This window comes from Vipera ursinii, assembly GCF_947247035.1.
Source record: "Vipera ursinii genome assembly, chromosome: Z".
Lineage (NCBI taxonomy): Eukaryota > Metazoa > Chordata > Lepidosauria > Squamata > Viperidae > Vipera > Vipera ursinii.
Genome location: NC_139517.1, coordinates 22,765,205 through 22,788,485, shown reverse-complemented (window position 1 = coordinate 22,788,485; position 23,281 = coordinate 22,765,205). Strand labels below are relative to the sequence as shown.

Here is a 23,281-nt window from a genome sequence, read left to right as displayed (position 1 = left end):
CATCCTATGCACATAACCCTGGATGGCTTACACACAACGATAAAATAACTTTAAATTCTAACATTATTACAATTATTGAGTTTCTTCATATAGAGATTTTCAAAAGGATTTTAATTCCAAATCCATCCACCCATCCATCATATTGCAAGGTATGTTAAATATTCAGGGTCTATTAATCTATGTCAATTCTGTTCAAAGGTAGATTTTTCCATATTTTGATTTGTTTACGTGTTATTCTTCTTCAGCCAAGAATAACTCAATACTCAAAATACTCAAATATTTTGTTCAGCCATTCCCAATAGAGAAAGATTTCTCTTAGTCCATATGGGATTAATTAATATAGCCCAAATTCTTTACTATTTTAGATGAAAATTTTGTTCATTAAAATGTATTACTTTGTTGATTTTTTTTCTTTTGCTTAGTTCCCTGATTGGAAATTCTCTGAAGACTGAAGTGAAAGAATACATTGTTTGATCAAGAAATTGTTAGGAAACACAATATTTCAAACAAGCAAGGAAGTGTTGAAAGCAGCTAATGCAACCTCCCTGATGAAAATAAGCAGATATGTGTTTTGTTAATTATTGAAAAGCAGACTGATGAGAAATTCAGATATGTGTTGAATGACATTATAATCATGAGGCAGGACATAATATAAGCAAAACATTTAATAATAGAGAAGTAAAATTGACAGGCTTATAATAGGACAATAAAACATATCTCAATTTCAGTCCTTAGCATGATGAATATTCCACTGAGTTATTAGCTACTTAAAACAATACTAGGCTAGCTCAGAGTATAATTTATTGCAGTTTAGGACAATTTTACATATTTAAGAGAAAAATAGAACAAGTTCAACTTTTGTTATTATGAAAACATTGTCAGAGTTATTTTTTTTAAAAAAAAGATATCTAATAGTGTTCATCTAAAGGAAGAAATAATTAATCTCTCATTTTACACTGGTATGGTTATAAACATTGTATATATTGTTTATTGTATTATTAATAGCATCTTCCTGCACATGATCAGTATTAGCCTTTACAAATACATTATGGAATTCAGGATGAAATTCAGGCAATAATCAAATGCTTCCTTTACCTTAAGATATGCCAGTAAATATCAGAGTGTTCTAACAGAATGTTGATTTTTTTTAAAAAAATGAAATAAAATTTATGGCTTAATTTAATTATGATCAATGAAATATCCAGCAAACATGATGCTTATGACTTGAACAAAAGTATTGATGTGTACAATGGGAAAATGAATTCACTTGTTTCTTAGTTACACATGGAAAACAATAGGTGGGATACCCAATTTGGCAAATGCTCTGTAGGAAAAGAAATTACAAATACAATCAAATCAGGAAATGCACATTTCTTTCTGTGAATGAAGGAATAGGTTATGGTTCGGGAAAAGTGATAGAGATAGAATCTAACTCAACAATAGCTAAATTCAATAAGGAAAATTCTTGGCAATATGCAAATTATAGCTGGGGTCTCTAGAGTAATAAACACAACATTCCCAACTACAGCCATCAGATATAACAAATATAACAAAGTATAACATTTGTTATTCCCATTCCTTGGAAAATAACTAAAGCCATAATTCAGTAACTGTGCTTTGCATTTCTTGAATATTCCCTGCAGGAGAAAATAAAAACACTTATAGAGTATGAAATGCCTCCTTTCTGCCATATAATTTAAACAAGGCAATTATTTTCATATGTGCTTTGATTGAAAAAAGCTTTTTATAATTTCCAGAAATGATCAGTGTTGCTGGTAGTTCCCATTCATTTTATCTTCAAAGCAAAATATTTGTGTAGTAGATTGTTCTGAATGATAGTGATAACTAAAATTAGCCAAGGAATGTCTAGTGATTATAAATTGAACCTATGTTATATTAATCCATGGTGGTTATAATATTGTAATGGTTAGGGTCCCAACTATGCTGAGACTGAATGCTGAAGTACTGTGGATCTGGCATCCTCAATAATTGTCTATTCTGTGCTTGGATGAAGTTAGGGAAACCAGGAGGCTGAGGTTAGAGGGTAATGCAGTCTTTGGGAGAGTGCATGGCAAGTTGTTGTATTCAAGGGGTGATGGGTAGGGAACATTTTGATGGGAGTGAGAGAGTGAGCTACTCCCAAGGAAGACACTCTTGGTGTTTGTTCCAGCCCTTTGTACTCACATTCAGACCTTGTTCAGCAGACCAAGATGGCCTGGAGATTTTTACTGCTGTTACCTAGAAGCAGGCCATTCAATAATAAGGCTCCTCAGTAATAAGGTGGCCAACCTGGCATGTATTACCAAGACCTGAGGAGGAGGGGTTGTTTCTGAAATATGTCCAGACAGGTATAGGGTTTGGCAAAAGCAGCGAAGCATCAATATTTCTCACATCCACAGATGGCCATCTAACAGGGCTGTTTAGGGTTAATGGGGCCATGTTTGCAGGGTCAGACAAAGGAATTTTCTGTGCATCCAGAAGATATAATCACCTGAATCTGTTCCTAGTTGGATGACAAGCATGGTGCAAGTTTTGTGGAAATGGCTGGTAACATCTGAAAACAGTTTGATTCTGTTAGAGTTGAGCAAATGGACAGGGTCCTCCAGAATGTAATTGTAACAAATTGTAGTTAGATCTATGTCCCTCCTGGCTGCTCAACGCCACCCAGGAAGTATCATGTGGGTTGGTCCCTGATGGAGGGAGTTTTCTGAGATCTTTTTAAAGAGGCACTGATGTTTCTTCTCAAGAAGCCATCACTGAATTCCATCATTCTAGATCATTTTATCCAATATTTCACTTTTTCTTTTTAGGTTTGGTGTTGAGGGCAGTATCATTGCAATTCCAGATGGATGACATGGATTATTTGGCTCTTTCTAAATCAGATTTCTGGCCCACATGCAGGACAGAAACATCTTTGCTTGCACTTTTAGATGATTGGCAGGAGTGGGATGGAGGAAGTACATTTATCCTTGTTCTTCTTGATCTTTCAGCAGCTTTCAGTACGATCAACCATGGAATCCTTTTGGACTGACTTAGGGAGTTGCGGTTTGGTGGTTAGTTTTATGCTAGTTCACCTCCTTTCTTCAAAGTCAATCTCAATTGGTGTTGGTAAAGAAACAGGGGTCCAGTTCAAAGACTCTGCTTTGTAGGATACTGCAGGGTTTGGTGCTGTCCTCTTCTTCCTTCATCTACATGAAACTGCTGCGTGAGATAATCCATCACTATGGATTATTACTGGTATGCTGATGATACCCATCTACTGTATATATCTCCATTCTGGATTGGGTGATGCTGTGGACTTTATTTTGCAGTGTGTAACTTTGGGGGCCTGGATGGAGAACAAGAGACTACATCTGTGGCTATGAGTGGGGGGGCCCTCTGTATCTTGGAATTTATTATCATTGGTCCTGGATGGGTTACACTACCCCAAACAGACCCAATGTATAATCTGGGATTCCTCCTAAACTCATGGCTCCTACTCGAAGAGTAGGTGGCAATTGAGGCTAGGAGGGCCTTTGCATAACTTCATGTTGTGTGTCACTTACCTTTCCTCAGTCATTCACACCCTGGTGATCTGCTTCTGGACTATTGCAATGGACTCTACATGGTTATGACCTTCAAAGCCCAGCATAGCATAGGGTTAGGATACCTGCAAAACCATGTTCACTCCATTACATAAGCATGTCCTTCCCGGTTAGGCAGGGAGGGTATGTTGCAGGTTCTATCAGTTGATGAATTTTGACTGGTCAGGTCAGGAAAAGAGCACCTTGAAGGTATTGCCCCACCCTTTGAAACAGGTGAGGTGGGTTCCACTCTCCTGGCCTTGCAGAATGTCTGAAGACTTGGCTTTGCAGACTCACTTGGGACTCAGAGAGGAGAATGTAGCCATGGGGTTGGCTAGCTCTTTGGCCTTCCTTCCACCTTTTTTAACTTTTTATTTTATTTCATTTTTATTGCCCCTTAATATAATACTGTATGTATATAGTTTTTTTATGTTTTTATACTTAATTTGTAAGCCTCCCAGAATGGGCAGTTTTATATTTGAATGAATGAATGAATGAATGAATGAATGAATGAATGAATGAATGAATGAATGAATGAATCCCTCCAAAGATGAAAATTGTCCTCAACCCCAAAATCCTGTCTGGGTAATTTGAAATTGACAGATACAACTCTAAATACTTCAGTTGCATCCACAATCTAATTTACTTTTTAACTATAAAGCTCATTATTATATCTGATAAACAGAATAGAACTTATGAACTTAGTTGTTCCTGAAGGTTTTCTCTCAGAATCAACTTCAAATGTTTTTTTCTTCAACCTATCACCTATCAATAGCAATTAATCATCTCTCAGATTTAACAGATATCTTGATATTATTTAAATATCAGTATCACAGTTCTGCGGGAAGCCAATGTTTATTTAGTCTTGAGAAACAAATTTCCCAGAAGAGTACAATTGCCTGGATTTCCAAAATCTCTATTTAAATCCCCAAATGATTAGTTTAGCTTAAATGAAATATATCCGAGGATTATTTAAGATATCAGTGATGCTCTTCTACACATCTTTTGTAATAGTTAAGAATTTTATGCCAAACAGATAGTATTTTCTTTTTTCCCTGTATGTTTCCTGTATGTTATGCATAAATTCTTAATACCTTCAGCATTAATATATTTTATCAAAATTTTTGAATATGATTTGAAAAAGAAAGTCATGAAAGCAAAATGCATTGCAAGAGAAGCTTTTCATTTATTTTATCTTATTTTAATAGTTGGATTAAGCTTCATATGTACAGAAAGAGTTCATCTAAGTAATATGCAAGTACCTCTTGCAGTCATGATTATATAATTTTGAATCTTTTCATTGCATGTTTCCCACCCTTAACTATATATGATGAATTTTGCAGATGCTGAATGAAGAATTCAAAATTTCAAGGAAATCCCAGAGCCTGAAGGTAAGCAGTGATATTAATAATCAACAATGCTCCATTTGGATGATTCTTTTGGGAGTGAAGTTGTATCAAATGTATTTCATTTATACATTTAATCATTTCTTAGATATGTCTGCTGTTTGTGGCAATGTCTACTACATGCCTACATATTCATGAGGTTTTGTTCAGTAGTTTCAATGGATGAATTATTCAAAACCCAAGCTCACAACACTTCCAGTCCTTCAGGCTGTGACATCTCTATCAAAAGCCCCTCTGTTGAAGAATGATCTCCACCAGAAAGAGATTGTTCTCTTGTCTATCCTTTCTCTAGTTATACTGGTCACTTCTTCCCACAGAAGAGATAGCAAAGTCTTTGGAGGTTGGGAAAGATTTTTTCTTTTTTTTTATTCACACTATAGTTTGCCAGTAATTTGCTAATTTTCTCTTGGACAACAAATAAATACATACAACAAGCTAACAACAACTAGTACATGGATCTCATACATTCAGCCTTCTGGCCACCACCTTACTATTTTTTTGTTTAACCAGATAGATTAAAGAGATTATTGTGATTTTTTTTCCATATACCAGGAAAAAAAATCTGTTGATAGATTTGGAAGAAAAACAAATAAATTTAGACTCTGGTGAGAGTGTGTGTGAGAATTGGGTATGTATGTGAATTATAATATATAGATAGATTAAATATATTAGATATATTTATTCTCTCAGATGGTTTGGAAAGTAGAGCCAGGGACCAAATTCTTTATTGATTTGGGATACCCAAAAAATTTTCATAATTTCTCCTAATGTGTTTTTATTCTTTTGTTTCATGCTAAGAATTCTTAGAAGTAATATTGTTTTGTGGATTTTTTGCTTGTTTGTTTTACAGTTGTCTGACCCAATGATCTTGAAGAGCAGAGAAAATATCTCAGGAAATGCTGTCACTGAATTTGTTTTACTTGGCTTTTCCCATCTCCAGAAGATGCAGCTGCCTCTATTCTGCATTGTCCTGATCATGTATGTTTTAGCATTAATGGGTAATGCTCTGGTTATCCTCATGATCCGCTTGGACTCCCGTCTTCACACCCCTATGTACTATTTCCTCAGCCATCTTTCCTGGTTGGAAATTATCATCACCACCACTGTCACACCAAAGATGCTCAGCATTCTCATTTCAGAGAAGAAGTCCATCTCCTTCTTTGCATGTGCTTTTCAAGTCACATTATACTTTCTTGCAGGAACCACAGAAGTCCTCCTACTGGGAGCAATGTCTGTGGACCGCTATCTAGCTATTTGTAACCCATTACGCTACACAGCCATCATGAGTAACCAAGTTTGTTTACTGATGGTGGTTTTCTGCTGGTTCATCAGTTTTGTTTGCATTACAATTGGGATAGTTTCCAAGTCAAAACTGCCTTTCTGTGGACCCAATATAATTGATCATTTCTTCTGTGACATAGGACCCCTGACAAAGTTAATCTGTGCAGATACCTACCTCGTTCAAGCTTTAGAATTTGCCTCATCATGTTTTACCTTGCTTTCCTCTGTCTCCGTCACTACCATCTCTTATGTCTGCATTATTGTCACAGTGATAAGGATGCCTTCTGCACAAGGTAGGAATAAAGCATTTAGCACTTGCAGTTCGCATATCACCGTGGCCTCAATCTACTATGGTAGCTCCATATTCATCTATGTCAGGCCATCTGGAAGCTCATCAATGGATTTCAATAAGTTAGCCACAATGCTCAACACTGTAGTAACCCCCTTGCTGAATCCAATTATCTATAGCTTTAGAAATAAAGCAGTCAAAGAAGTTTTGAAAGATAGAGTGAAACAGCTTGGTTGTACCATTGCAAAGGTAGTAGATTAAAATACATTTCCTCCTGAGCTTTCCATATTATAAGGACATAAGTTTAACCTAGCTGCCTTTTTTGTCCAATTGAAATATAATTTAAAGCTTTCTGAAGAGTCAACAAGGGATTTAACTTCTCTGCAACCATTTTCCTAGCAGGTCCTAACATTATAATATCAGAAACCTCTTCATGACACAATATACATACCCCTTCTCTTCTGATAGCACTGATAATGTTACCTAGTTTTGATAATGAAATATTCTCCACTATTGGTTCCTTCCTTTTTTTAATATGACCATGTAATGTTTCTAACAATATGATCTCATAAATTCAGATTATTTTAATTAAATAATTTGCTAGATAGTGGCAAGGAATGAATGAGGGGAAAATCATATTGATGCAGAAGTGCCTTTTAAAGGTAACTTAAGCTAATTCTCTTTGGCTAGATAGAACTCCATTCTTTTCATATGCTTTCACCTTGTAAGGGGGACAGGCAGCCTAAAGATTTAATAAATAAATAAAATAAAATAAATTCATCTTAAAGGTAAAAAAAGGTGAAGTTATAACTACACTGAAATGCATTGTCATGCAATGTTAACAGGAGTAATTGATCTCTTAAAACAATTCAGCAATACTTCTGTTTACAGAATATACTCATTATTCAAGCAAGACAGATATGTGGATGACCACTTTGTGGATTCTATTTTGGAATTCTTCTGTGAGTTTCCTATCCATTCATAAGTTGCTGACTGCAAGTTCTTGTTATTTTATCACAAGCATGTTCTTTACCTTTTTCCAAATCTTCTTTTTCTAGTTGTATTTTCTTCCTACTTATTATAGAAAAAAATATCCTCCCTCTCTCAATGAGGAGCAGATATGAGATGAGATCACAAACATGTTTTCTTCAGATACTCTGTTACTTGTGATCGGAATACTTTGGGGAGCTAGCTGAGAAGTATATCATTATCTCAAATGATGGTAATGTTGTTTCTTGTTTAATGTTTGCATGAAGTTTCAGTTAATAGTTCCACAATCAGAAACAGAACAGATATATGTTAGAACAGGGCATGACAGATACTGGGGAAGGAAAAACAGCAACATTTCATTTCATTTTTGTATTTGTTCCATGGATAGAAAGTAGGAAAATGAAAAATTGTTGACAATGGATTGGTATATGAAAACTAACATTAGATATTAATGAAATAGAGTGGGACATTGAATTTTACCTTGGAGGAAACAGATTCATTTTTATATTTGCAATGTTCTTTTTGTTACTATGTCTGCTGATGTTATGGCTGGTGTTTTTAACCCAAAGTGAATGTAAGATGCATCCCATTCTCTGCAACACAATTGATGCCCTCCAAATTCCACATGAATATTATCAGCCAGGTGACTTTGTCATTGGAGGGATCTCTTCTCAGTTCGTCTCCTTTTTCAAGGTTCTGTCTTTCCAGGAACACCCTAGATCAATGTTTATTGAAGATCCTATGTAAGGAATTTCTTATTTCAGTGAGATATCCAGGAGCACATTATTATAATTACTGAGACGAGAAAGCAAATTTTCCTTTTTTAATGGATGAGCAAAATAGAAAATTTCAATACGATTGTACTAAATATATGGTTACAGGTTTTCTAGAATATCATTTTCTCAATTCTGCATTTTGGCTTTCATTTGTGAGAACTACACGCTATTAATCTGATCACCAGATCGTGTTGTTTTCATTATCTGTCAGTATCAGTGTCCCAACTACTTTTCTGTATCGTATGAGGCACTTCCTTCAATTTTGGATGCAAAATGGTTCTTATTTACTGCAGTTTCATCTTGATGACCATTGTATGTCTAAGAGCTTGGATTTCTCAGAATAAATGAAGATGTATCATATTCTCTCTTTCTCACAGTCCTTTAGATTCCATCCCTTTTACTGTATTACTTCTTGTTTCAAACATGTACGAGATGACTATATTGATCAATAGGTATTAAAAGTTAAACACAATGGACATGACAAAGCTCCACAAATCAGCAGAGTGGGCTGTTCAATTGTCAGATGTGGGCCAGGGAGACCATACTCAGGTTCTGAAGTGCTATTCTTAATGTTATGTTAGTCATTGGATTCTTATAGGGCTAGGAGAATATGGAAGGAAGAAAAATGAAGAAAATGTTTCGCATAAATAAATCTTGGACCACATCTATATATCTTTCTCATTTTTACTCATGTAAATATGGTCAGTTTGGTAATCATTTGTGTATTAGTGAACCGAATCATGGTACTGAAAATGAACACATACTCATAATCCAATTCAAAGTTAAATTAAATTCACTAAAATCAATGAGGCCTAAGACATATCTACTATTAGAATAACTGGATCAAATCTAAAAGGACAATTTTTTTCACAGGACTCTATAATTAATGACACTATAGTTTCCTCATTTTAGTTTTCAGGACAAAAACTTCAGAGAAAATAGAAATCCTGAAATAGTATTTTAACTATATTTTGTTGGCTGGATTCATGCATCCCATTAAGGAGGAAAAAGTTTTATCATTCTTTAGTGGTAAATCTGACCCCAGACAATTGCTGTTTTTCTAACTTATACATCATATTGTACTTTGCTGCTCCATAATTCTTTTCCCCTTTCAGACATATATTTTTAAACCTAGGGGACAATTGGAAATTTGATTTCCTGTGACACACAATATTATCTTCACCTATTGAAAGGTGAATCTGATCAACTTATTATAGGCAAACCACTAGAACTGCAAAGAAACCAATAAGAAAAGTCTCTTTCTCTAACTAGCCTAATCAAATAACCTAATCAAATCTTTCATAAAAGTAGCAAAACTACTTTTCTGAGCCATTTATTGATCATTTCAAAGTTATATATACTTTATTTCTAATGAAGTATGTGGTTGTTGCCCCATGCTGAGTGCCATTCTGAGAAACCGATGTCTCTATAAGAAATAAATGCTTTTGATTACAAAGGTCTAGGATATTCTTGGATTATACCAATGCTTCCTTTACAGAGTAGTGATAAAGAACTACCAGCAAGTCTTGGCTTTCTTGTATGCTGTGAAGGAAGTCAATGAGAATCCAGGGCTCTTGGCTAATGTAACAATGGGATTCCATATCTATGACAGCTACTTCAATGACAGGCTAACCTTTCAGACAACCATGAATCTCCTCTATAGATTGAAAACAACTGTTCCAAATTACAAGTGTGATTCAGGGAAGAATTTGGTAGCTATCATTGGAGCACTTCATTCAGAAACTTCCCTTCATATGGCAACCATCTCAAATATTTATAAAATTCCCCAGGTAGGAAAATTTATATATGTATAGTGACTTTCATAATTCTTGTAAAATGTTTATATTAATGATGAGAGAGAAAATAAGAACTTGATAACAGAGATACAGATGCAGCCTAGTAAATTTAGTGTTTTACTTACCCCTCATTTAAACATCTAGGTTTCTTATTAAGAAATCAGCACCACTTTGCTGTATAAATGACATTTATAAAATAATTATATATTTATAAAGTCACACATACATAGAAACATATACAGGCGAAACTAGAAAAATTAGAATATCGTGCAAAAGTTCATTTATTTCAGTAATGCAACTTAAAAGGGGAAACTAATATATGAGATAGACTCATTACATGCAAAGCAAGATAGTTCAAGCCATGATTTGTCATAATTGTGATGATTATGGTGTGCAGCTCATGAAAACCTCAAATCTCAGAAAATTAGAATATTACATGCAATCAATAAAACAAGGAGTGTACATAGAACAATATCGGACCTCTGAAAAGTATAAGCATGCATATGTACTCAGTACTTGGTTTGGACCCCTTTTGCAGCAATTACTGCCTCAATGCGGTGTGGCATGGAAGCTATCAGCCTGTGGCACTGCTGAGGTGTTATGGAAGACCAGGATGCTTTAATAGAGGCCTTCAGCTCTTCTGCATTGTTCGGTCTCATGTCTCTCATCTTTCTCTTGGCAATGCCCCATAGATTCACTATGGGGTTCAGGTCAGGTGAGTTTGCTGGACAATCAAGCACAGTAATCCCACGGTCATTGAACCAGATTTTGGTGCTTTTGGCAGTGTGGGGAAAATGAAGTCAGCATCCCCATAAAGCTCGTCTGCAGAAGGAAGCATGAAGTGCTTCAAAATCTCCTGGTAGACGGCTGCATTGACCCTGGACTTAATGAAGCACAGTGGACCAACACCAGCAGATGACATGGCTCCCCAAATCAATACAGACTGTGGAAACTTCACACTGGACTTCAAGCATCTTGCAGTGTGTGCCTCTTCATTCTTCCTCCAGACTCTGGGTCCTTGGTTTCCAAATGAGATGCAAAAGTTGCTCTCATCAGAAAAGAGGACTTTGGACCACTGAGCAACAGACCAGGTCTGTTTTTCTTTAGCCCAGGTGAGACGCTTCTGGCATTGTTTGTTGTTCAGGAGCGGCTTGACAAGAGGAATACGACATTTGAAGCCCATGTCCAGGATCCGTCTGTGTGTGGTGGCTCTTGATGCACTGACTCCAGCCTCAGTCCACTCCTTGTGAAAGTCCCCAACACTTTTGAATGGCCTTTTCCTGACAATCTTCTCCAGGCTACAGTCATCCCTGCTGCTTGTGCACCTTTTTCTTCCACACTTTTCCCTTCCACATAACTTTCTATTCATGTGCTTTGATACAGCACTTTGGGAACATCCAACTTCTTTTGCAATTACCATTTAAAGGCTCAGGAACCTTTTGCAGGCCTTATGGCTTAATTAGCTGATTAGAGTGGGACACTTTGAGCCTAGAATATTGCACCTTTTCACAATGTTCTAATTTACTGAGATTGTGGATTTGGGGTTTTCATGAGCTGTACGCCATAATCATCACAATTATGACAAATCAGGGCTTGAACTATCTTGCTTTGCATGTAAAGAGTCTATCTCATATATTAGTTTCCCCTTTTAAGTTGCATTACTGAAATAAATGAACTTTTACACGATATTCTAATTTTTCAAGTTTCACCTGTGTACTTAAAAAGAAGAAAAAATATTGTATTGAATAGCATTATTCCCAGACTTCAGTATGTCTTATCAGTCCATGTATTACTGTTGGAGTTATATACAGATGTCCTGATCACGTGCTATTGTTTGGATAGTTATATACAAACTGTTTGTATTGAAACCTTAGATTTAAGCTCTTAAATATAATCCATACTATGCTCTTTCTGCTTGGTAAATCTGAAGTTACCAGAAGCCATCTTGAGGGTTTAACTGCTTACTGCTGGTTTGCATAACAGGCTTCAAAAAGATGAAACTTAGAAGTTAAAATTTTATTTCAATGAGGAAAAATTGCTTCTGTCTTTAATTCCAAGAAATATTAAATTGTGTTGCTTTTGTGATATTAGAAATGCTAGTTGCAAGTCAATTTTTTCATTGAGAAAATCTATTCAAAACACAGTCTGGATTAAGAAAAAAAAACATTAATTTAGAAAAAAAATGTTCTCAGAAGATCTTAGGACTAAAGAAGTAATGTATTTTTGAAATAGTAGTTCCTAGTAGTGCTTTGTATCAAGAAGTCCTGACATTAAATTATTTAAATTTTCTCCAATCTAATCTTCTCCAATTATATTGACAATTGGCCATACTAGCAGTTGCAGTTGAACATGCCTGGCAAGGTTGATACATTTAATATTTAATTTTGCTATAATTATGAATATATTATATTCAAAATATAGGAAATCCAACCATTATGGAGGGTGCTAACTTGGGAAGAAGGTTCATTATACCATGTCAGTAAGCACACATGTTTTTATTTTACTTATGCCAAGAAAGTTGTTTTTCCTTAGGTCTCTTATTACTTGTTTGATCCCCTATTGACTACTAAAATACAGTTCCCTTTCATTTCCCGGATGGTTCCCAATGAAAAGCACCAGTATAAGGGTATTGTCGAACTACTTAAACATTTCCAATGGATATGGGTTGGGATCATCACACTGGATGATGACAAAGGAGAAAGTTTTGTTCGGACCTTAGTGCCAATGCTTTCCCAAAGTGGTATTTGTTCTGCTTTCACTGACAGAATGCCCTCCATAACAAACTTCTTGGAAATCCATGACTCATATATGAAGATTGAAAAAGGACTCAATTTTTTTAGGATCAATGAAGTCAAGGCACTTGTGGTATATGCAGAAACTCATTCTGCACTGAGTTTGAAATTTTTGCTCACTCAAAATAATGACATAGCACACACTTTAGACAGAGTATGGATTATGACAGCCCAATGGGACTTCCCAGCCTTACAGTTTCATAAGGATTGGGATACAATGGTGTTCCAAGGGACTTTGTCTTTTGCAGTTCAGTCCAGGGAACTGTTGGAATTCCAACATTTCCTTTCAACCATAAAGCCTAATTTATTAAAGAAAGACAATTTTATCAATGATTTTTGGGAACAGGCTTTCAACTGTTTATTTTCAAATTACTATACTGGTGAACAGCATACAGAGTTTTGCACTGGGAGAGAAAAATTGCAGAACCTTCCTGGACCTTTTTTTGAAATGAAGATGACTGCCCAAAGCTACAGTGTATATAATGCTGTCTGTGCTGTGGCATATGCATTAGATGCCATGCAATCACTGGATTCCCAGCACAGAATGATGACAGCACTTGGGACCCCCCAACCTTGGCAGGTATTATTTCATATTCAAAGCAATTTTATTGCCATAAATAGGCAATTGAAAAGTAGCATTATGTAAAGTTCACATGACTATTGATCACAATCACAAATAATTCTATATCTTCTCAGATAATTTCCCCATAGAAAATTATGAGGCAGCAGTGTGCAGCAGCTGCCAAAAAACCTAATGAAATCCTTGGTTGTATAAACAGAAATATAGAATCAAAATCATGTGAAATATTAGTACTGCTTTATAGATCCTTAATAAGACCACACCTAGCATACTGCATCTAGTTTTGGTCACCATATTACAAAAAAGATGTTGAGACTTTGGAAAAAGTGCAGAGAAGAGCACTTTTTGGAGACAAAACCATATGAAGAATGGTTGCAGGAATTGTTTCCAAGCTAGAGAAGAGAAGAACTAGGAGTGACATGATAGCAGTATTGAGGGGCTTTATATATATATATATATATATATATATATATATATATATATATATATATATATATATATATATATATATATATATATATATATATGTTTCAAATGTTAACTCTTTAGATTACCTTGCTAGGCCCCAAACATGGGGCAAATCTTTATTTCCTGTTTTCAGCCTATCTTGAAGGCTATCGAACAGGCAGTAGTCACACCGGACAATTCCTATATTTGTGTAAATTACTAACAAAGAATTAAAGGGAAACTGAAATGCATTTCTGACTCATTAGTCGTCATCAGCCAGCCATACCCTTCTGAGATTCGAACCATGGGCTGATTGCATATGAGGCAGTGTTATTTGCCTCTAAGCCACAAGGTCTCTCTCGCTCTGTTAGCTTTTTTTTTTTCTGCAAGGGAAGATATGTTTCAAATGTTAACTCTTTAGATTACCTTGCTAGGCCCCAAACATGGGGCAAATCTTTATTTCCTGTTTTCAGCCTATCTTGAAGGCTATCGAACAGGCAGTAGTCACACCGGACAATTCCTATATTTGTGTAAATTACTAACAAAGAATTAAAGGGAAACTGAAATGCATTTCTGACTCATTAGTCGTCATCAGCCAGCCATACCCTTCTGAGATTCGAACCATGGGCTGATTGCATATGAGGCAGTGTTATTTGCCTCTAAGCCACAAGGTCTCTCTCGCTCTGTTAGCTTTTTTTTTTTCTGCAAGGGAAGATATGTTTCAAATGTTAACTCTTTAGATTACCTTGCTAGGCCCCAAACATGGGGCAAATCTTTATTTCCTGTTTTCAGCCTATCTTGAAGGCTATCGAACAGGCAGTAGTCACACCGGACAATTCCTATATTTGTGTAAATTACTAACAAAGAATTAAAGGGAAACTGAAATGCATTTCTGACTCATTAGTCGTCATCAGCCAGCCATACCCTTCTGAGATTCGAACCATGGGCTGATTGCATATGAGGCAGTGTTATTTGCCTCTGAGCCACAAGGTCTCTCTCGCTCTGTTAGCTTTTTTTTTTTCTGCAAGGGAAGATATGTTTCAAATGTTAACTCTTTAGATTACCTTGCTAGGCCCCAAACATGGGGCAAATCTTTATTTCCTGTTTTCAGCCTATCTTGAAGGCTATCGAACAGGCAGTAGTCACACCGGACAATTCCTATATTTGTGTAAATTACTAACAAAGAATTAAAGGGAAACTGAAATGCATTTCTGACTCATTAGTCGTCATCAGCCAGCCATACCCTTCTGAGATTCGAACCATGGGCTGATTGCATATGAGGCAGTGTTATTTGCCTCTAAGCCACAAGGTCTCTCTCGCTCTGTTAGCTTTTTTTTTTTTCTGCAAGGGAAGATATGTTTCAAATGTTAACTCTTTAGATTACCTTGCTAGGCCCCAAACATGGGGCAAATCTTTATTTCCTGTTTTCAGCCTATCTTGAAGGCTATCGAACAGGCAGTAGTCACACCGGACAATTCCTATATTTGTGTAAATTACTAACAAAGAATTAAAGGGAAACTGAAATGCATTTCTGACTCATTAGTCGTCATCAGCCAGCCATACCCTTCTGAGATTCGAACCATGGGCTGATTGCATATGAGGCAGTGTTATTTGCCTCATCAGCCAGCCATACCCTTCGAATCTCAGAAGGGTATGGCTGGCTGATGACGACTAATGAGTCAGAAATGCATTTCAGTTTCCCTTTAATTCTTTGTTAGTAATTTACACAAATATAGGAATTGTCCGGTGTGACTACTGCCTGTTCGATAGCCTTCAAGATAGGCTGAAAACAGGAAATAAAGATTTGCCCCATGTTTGGGGCCTAGCAAGGTAATCTAAAGAGTTAACATTTGAAACATATCTTCCCTTGCAGAAAAAAAAAAAAGCTAACAGAGCGAGAGAGACCTTGTGGCTTAGAGGCAAATAACACTGCCTCATATGCAATCAGCCCATGGTTCGAATCTCAGAAGGGTATGGCTGGCTGATGACGACTAATGAGTCAGAAATGCATTTCAGTTTCCCTTTAATTCTTTGTTAGTAATTTACACAAATATAGGAATTGTCCGGTGTGACTACTGCCTGTTCGATAGCCTTCAAGATAGGCTGAAAACAGGAAATAAAGATTTGCCCCATGTTTGGGGCCTAGCAAGGTAATCTAAAGAGTTAACATTTGAAACATATCTTCCCTTGCAGAAAAAAAAAAAAGCTAACAGAGCGAGAGAGACCTTGTGGCTTAGAGGCAAATAACACTGCCTCATATGCAATCAGCCCATGGTTCGAATCTCAGAAGGGTATGGCTGGCTGATGACGACTAATGAGTCAGAAATGCATTTCAGTTTCCCTTTAATTCTTTGTTAGTAATTTACACAAATATAGGAATTGTCCGGTGTGACTACTGCCTGTTCGATAGCCTTCAAGATAGGCTGAAAACAGGAAATAAAGATTTGCCCCATGTTTGGGGCCTAGCAAGGTAATCTAAAGAGTTAACATTTGAAACATATCTTCCCTTGCAGAAAAAAAAAAAAAAGCTAACAGAGCGAGAGAGACCTTGTGGCTTAGAGGCAAATAACACTGCCTCATATGCAATCAGCCCATGGTTCGAATCTCAGAAGGGTATGGCTGGCTGATGACGACTAATGAGTCAGAAATGCATTTCAGTTTCCCTTTAATTCTTTGTTAGTAATTTACACAAATATAGGAATTGTCCGGTGTGACTACTGCCTGTTCGATAGCCTTCAAGATAGGCTGAAAACAGGAAATAAAGATTTGCCCCATGTTTGGGGCCTAGCAAGGTAATCTAAAGAGTTAACATTTGAAACATATCTTCCCTTGCAGAAAAAAAAAAAAGCTAACAGAGCGAGAGAGACCTTGTGGCTTAGAGGCAAATAACACTGCCTCATATGCAATCAGCCCATGGTTCGAATCTCAGAAGGGTATGGCTGGCTGATGACGACTAATGAGTCAGAAATGCATTTCAGTTTCCCTTTAATTCTTTGTTAGTAATTTACACAAATATAGGAATTGTCCGGTGTGACTACTGCCTGTTCGATAGCCTTCAAGATAGGCTGAAAACAGGAAATAAAGATTTGCCCCATGTTTGGGGCCTAGCAAGGTAATCTAAAGAGTTAACATTTGAAACATATCTTCCCTTGCAGAAAAAAAAAAAAAGCTAACAGAGCGAGAGAGACCTTGTGGCTTAGAGGCAAATAACACTGCCTCATATGCAATCAGCCCATGGTTCGAATCTCAGAAGGGTATGGCTGGCTGATGACGACTAATGAGTCAGAAATGCATTTCAGTTTCCCTTTAATTCTTTGTTAGTAATTTACACAAATATAGGAATTGTCCGGTGTGACTACTGCCTGTTCGATAGCCTTCAAGATAGGCTGAAAACAGGAAATAAAGATTTGCCCCATGTTTGGGGCCTAGCAAGGTAATCTAAAGAGTTAACATTTGAAACATATCTTCCCTTGCAGAAAAAAAAAAAGCTAACAGAGCGAGAGAGACCTTGTGGCTTAGAGGCAAATAACACTGCCTCATATGCAATCAGCCCATGGTTCGAATCTCAGAAGGGTATGGCTGGCTGATGACGACTAATGAGTCAGAAATGCATTTCAGTTTCCCTTTAATTCTTTGTTAGTAATTTACACACACACACATATATATATATATATATATATATATATATATATATATATATATATATATATATATATATATATATATATATATATATATGTTAGATGTATATTCTGCTTTTAATACAGAACTTAAGACTGTAAATTTAATTTAATTTAATTTTAATTTAATTTATTAATATTTCTATACCGCCCTTCTCCCGAAGGACTCAGGGCGGTGTACAGGGCAAGAATAAAATACAAAATTACAAAAGTTAAAAGTAATTAAATACATAATAAATAACCCCAATAAAATAATAATAACCCCCCCAATCCCCCCTCAGGCCAGGCCGGCTTGTTCGAACAAGTATGTTTTCAGGTCGCGGCGGAAGGAGCGGAGATCGGGCGCCGTCCGGAGCTCAACTGGTAGCTGGTTCCATAATTCTGGGGCGCCCACAGAGAAAGATCTCCCCCTGGGGGCCACCAATCTACATTCTCTGACCGGTGGCACCCTGAGAAGGCCCTCTCTGTGGGAACGCACAGGGCGGAGGGAAGTTGATGCCGGCAGCAGGTGTTCCCTAAGGTACTCCGGACCCCTGCCATGTAGGGCTTTAAACACCATTACTAGTACCTTGAATCTCACCCGGAAGACAACTGGCAACCAATGCAGCTCACGGAGCAGAGGTGTAACGTGGGAGTATCGGGAGACTCCCAACACAACTCTCGCGGCTGCATTCTGTACCAGTTGGAGCCTCCGGGTGGTCCTCAAGGGAAGCCCCATGTAGAGAGCATTGCAGTAGTCCAGACGAGAGGCCACGAGCGCATGAGTGACCGTGCATAAATCATCCCGGCTTAGATAGGGCCGCAACTGGCGCACCAGGCGAACCTGGGCGAAATACCTTCCCTCCTCCATTTTTTCCCCCACAACAGCAAACCAGATCGGATTAAATGTCACTGAATGAGGTTCCATGGATGAGAGCAGACCAGGACCTGGATCCCTTTGTTATGAGTCCAGTTGTCAGTTAACTACTATACCACCCATATTCTTTAGCAATATATCTTTCTGAAATCAAGAGACTATAGTTCTTTTCTTCATCACAAGTTTCAGCAATTTTTTAAAAAAAATTGTTATGACTCATTTGTTTCAGATGTAATGCAAAATAACAGCACATTATATTTATAAAAATAGGACCATGCATGGTAAATTTTTGATATTAGTTACTTCCTTCATTTTTCCTTTATTGATAGACAGATCCATCAGCATCACTTTCTAGACTTCACATTGTTTTTCCTCCAAAATTATTACTTTATTATTATATCTCTTGCAGATTCTGCACATCTATGTCTATTATACTTGTTTCATTGTGTTCTATATACCTATATTTATTTGCTATTTGATTTCAATATACACTGAGGATTTTAGTGGATATCAATTCAATATTTATATAAAATAGAAATAATAAAGACACTTCACCATTCATTAAAAACTCCTTTTGCCATCTTGGGTTTCAGCTTTACCCTTTCTTGAGGAGAATTTCATTTAACAACAGTGCTGGAGACCTAATATCTTTGGATGAACAAGGTGAATTGGAAGGTGGATTTGATATTATTAATTGGATTACTTTCTCAAACAAATCATTCTCCAGAGTGAAAGTAGGAAAGTTAAATCCACATGTCCTATCTACCATACAATTATACATTAATGATGGGGACATCCTGTGGCATAGAAACTTCAATAAGGTAAAGTCTTATTATAGACTGTTGAGATAGGACGGTAAGGAAAATTTCCTTCTTTGGAAGAATATGTGCAAAATCTCGACTTTCCACATTCCATATTATAGGCAGCAGAATACATTAGAGACAGTAGAACTATCTATCTGACTGTCTATCTATGATAGTTTACTTCATGGAAAATACTAAAATAATACATCTGAAAAATTTATATGAATATAAATGTATGGGATAATTTAAGTGGAGCCTACCATAGCGCGGGAATAATGTGAGGAAAAAGAAATGTATAGGATAATTTACAATATATGTAACAGGAATTTGCATAGAAAATCTCTATGTTACAGATATCTGTGAAAAAATCTATGGATGTGCATTTTTATGGATTTTATAAACTTCTTCAAGAATCAGAATAGAATGTTAGCTTACTAATGCAAAAAGTAAAGCAATTTTTTTTCAATCTATCAAGATCAAGGTCCTAGAATTATGTCCTAGAATAACTGAATATGTTTCACATAAAGACTTTCTCTTTGATGAGAAAACCCTTTTCAATGAGAAAAACCCTTTGAAAATATTTTGCTAAGCTTTCCCTCCTTTCTGTTTATTAACAGACACCACCATTTTCAGTATGTAATGACCATTGCCATCCAGGTTCTGTTCGAAGAAAGAAAGACGGGGAACCATTCTGTTGCTATGACTGTGTTTCATGTCCCAAAGGGAAAATTTCTAACCAGAATGGTAGGTAATACAATAAATTAGCATTTTAGAATGAATAAATTTTATTTAGCCTTTTAATCAAGTAAGGATTTTCTTTGCATAGAATTCTAAGCCATGATGACATATTTGGGGGGTGGGGGGGCAGGGGGGCGGGTTAATGTGATTTTTTTTTCCCAAACCTGTCCTATATCAGGGATGGGATTGCCTATGGAAACAAATCTGTCCGTTGATCTTCCCCTCTTCCCTTTAATGCTTTAGATTATTTTAATTTTTGAAAAAATAAAACCAGGAATTACATATGTTAGCCCGTAGCAGCATCTACAAATTATGTTTTTGTCTAGCTCAGCACGATCTAACATGACTGGCAGTGATCTTCTGGACTAAGCAAAAATATTTTTGTAATAAATTCTTGAGGGAGAGTAGTGTAGCGTAATTACTATGAATGAACCAAATGTGGAATTTCTAAATTAAAATCTAAATCAAAACATAACCCATTGTTGCTTTGTATTTTTCCAAATGTTGCAATATAGTACATTTCTTTCATGAGTATGAAAATGCACAGAGGAAAAATTTTTTGTCAAAAATAAAAGGATATGTAATAGAGAAAAGAAACAGAAAGAGACAATTATATCTGTTTATATTATTTTAGATTAAAATGCACTTTGCATAATAAACTTACACTTTGAGAATCTGAAAGTCCTACAAGGGAAACACATCTAGTTACTGCAAAATTAGCTTTGTGTTGTCAGCTGATGTGAACCAGTTTGGTATAGTGGCTAAAGCATCAGCCAAGAAATTGGGACAGTATGAGTTCTAGTTCCTTCATAGGCACAAAATCATCTGGGTTACTTTGAGCCAGTCATATTCTTTCAAACATAGGATAGAAGCAATGGCAAACAACATTTGAAATCTTGCCAAGAAACCTACAAGGACTTGTTTGGGTAAATGTCAGGAATCAAAACTGACTCAAAGGCACACACACACAAACACACACACATGCATGCAAACGCACAGACACACACACACACACAAACACAGACACAAAGAGAATGAGAGAGAAAGAGACAGAGAGAAAAAGAGTCAACTGATCATTCCCATTGTTTCTCGTGTAATTACCTGAGCTGAATCTCCTGAATTTTAAATTTAACTTATTAAAGAGGTTCAGGAAATAAGAATTCCTTGTCCCACAGTAGTTTTCACCTTCACATAGCCACGTGGATTATGTGAACAGAGATAAGAAATAATGCCATGTATAAAGCAGCATACTGGAATTTGCCATTTCTCTACCATACTTCTCTCTCCCTCCCTCCCCCGCCCTCTCTGTGTACATTCTCTACTCAGACTTTAATGACAGTATAGTTAATGTCAGTGAGATTAAAATAGACAGGAAGACCTTTGAAAAGAGAACGTCCTCTTTTACTTTGCTTACAATAGTATTATGATAAGAAATCTGAACAAGTGAAGCAATATCTAAGTTGCTTCTAAATTGAATTTCAAATAAACATTTTAAAATACTGATAGATTTTATAAGTTTATATTCAGATATAAATTTAAGAGACAATATTAACTGAATATTAACAATCTGTATAAATTAAAAACAAAATGTTTTAAGTTGTCTAATACTGCAAATTTTAATGTTTTTATTAATTATTATTATTATTATTATTACTATTATTATTATTATTATTATTATTATTATTATTAATTATTATTATTATTTAAAGAAATGGACAAGATACCCCCTACATATTTGGGAAATTGGATCTCCACCACACCTGTCCTCATCCAATTCTTAGGAATCAAAAAGAAAAGAAAGATCACAAATCCTTGATAAAAATAGATATGTATTCAAGACACTGAAATGTTATTGTTTTATCTTTTTTTCAGACATGGACAACTGCATCCAGTGTCCAGATGATCAGTATGCAAATAGTAACCAAGATAGATGTCTTCCCAAAAGTTTAAATTTTCTCCTTTATGATGAACCATTGAGTCTTGGCTTAGCTTTCATGGCAGTTTTACTTTCTGCAATCACAGCTTTAGTGCTTGGGATTTTCATTAAGTATCAACACACTCCAATTGTCAAAGCCAATAACCGAGACCTCACTTACACTCTCCTCATCTCCCTCCTGCTCTGCTTCCTCTGTACCTTCCTATTCATTGGCCAACCTCATACTATAATCTGTCTCTTCCGGCAAACGACATTTGGCATTATCTTCTCTTTGGCTATTTCTTCTGTGCTGGCAAAAACCATCACTGTGGTTCTAGCATTCATGGCGAAAAAGCCAGGATCCCAAATGAGAAGGTGGGTGGGGAAAACATTGGGTACTTTTATGGTCTTATTCTGCTCTGTTTTTCAATTAGTCCTTTGTATAGTGTGGTTGTGTACTGCTCCTCCCTTCTTACACCTCGACATGCATTCTTTGACTGAAGAAATTGTAGTAGAATGTAATGAAGGTTCAGACTTCATGTTTTACTGTGTTCTGGGCTATCTGGGATTTCTGGCTCTAATCAGTTTCATTGTAGCTTTTTTTGGCAGAATGTTGCCTGATACGTTTAATGAAACCAAGTTCATAACATTCAGCATGTTGGTGTTTTGCAGTGTATGGGTCACCTTTGTCCCAACTTACCTAAGCACCAAGGGAAAATACATGGTGGTTGTGGAGATCTTCTCCATCTTGACCTCCAGTGCAGGTTTGCTGGGTTGTATCTTTTTCCCCAAGTGTTATATAATTGCTCTAAAGCCTGAGCTAAATAGTAAAGAGCTAATAATAAGGAGTAATAAATAAAAATATGTTTGTCCATTTTTCATTCTTTAAATCAGTAACAATGTATTTGCATTGTGTGTGTGTGTGTGTGTGTGTGTGTGTGTGTGTGTGTGTGTGAGAGAGAGAGAGAGAGAGAGAGAGAGAGAGAGAGAGAGAGAGAGAGAGAGAGAGAGAGAGAGATGTAATGTATTGGCCTTTATATGCTGTAAGTGTTTGCTTATGTTGTACTGCTTGCTAATTGCTTAGTTTCATTGCTAAGAGCTTAAGTTCACATGTATGTTTGTAATGGTTGCTGGACTGGTTGTTTCCTTCTGGCTTTGGGTGGGAAACCACTGCTTTAAGCCTATTCGTCACCGCCTATCAGCCAACTGTATAAATAGCTGCGCAACAGCTCCTATTTCGCTTATGTTATTTTCTGACCTTCAATAAAGCCTGTTACTGTTTCAACCTCCTGTCTCACTCAATGCCCCTCAAAGAACCAGCTACACAACACTGGCAATGAGGGTGGAATGTGCTGCTTCATTGTAAGAG

General features: G+C 36.4%; 2 protein-coding genes across 2 annotated transcripts; both read left to right on the top strand.

Annotated features, from left to right (window-relative positions):
* Window positions 1-5,831: 5,831 nt before the first annotated feature.
* On the top strand, window positions 5,832-6,800 carry LOC310650033 (olfactory receptor 6M1-like; the record flags this gene model as incomplete). The annotated part of the gene is made up of 1 exon (XM_083378868.1): window positions 5,832-6,800. The coding sequence occupies one exon, from the start codon at window positions 5,832-5,834 to the stop codon at window positions 6,798-6,800; it is 969 nt and encodes a 322-aa protein (XP_083234994.1).
* Window positions 6,801-8,108: 1,308 nt separating this feature from the next.
* On the top strand, window positions 8,109-22,771 carry LOC310650032 (vomeronasal type-2 receptor 26-like; the record flags this gene model as incomplete). Its single annotated transcript, XM_083378867.1, has 6 exons — window positions 8,109-8,272; window positions 9,804-10,095; window positions 12,634-13,473; window positions 19,050-19,277; window positions 19,877-20,003; window positions 21,870-22,771. 6 exons carry the CDS (start codon window positions 8,109-8,111, stop codon window positions 22,769-22,771), a joined length of 2,553 nt encoding a protein of 850 aa, XP_083234993.1.
* Between the last annotated feature and the right edge of the window lie 510 nt (window positions 22,772-23,281).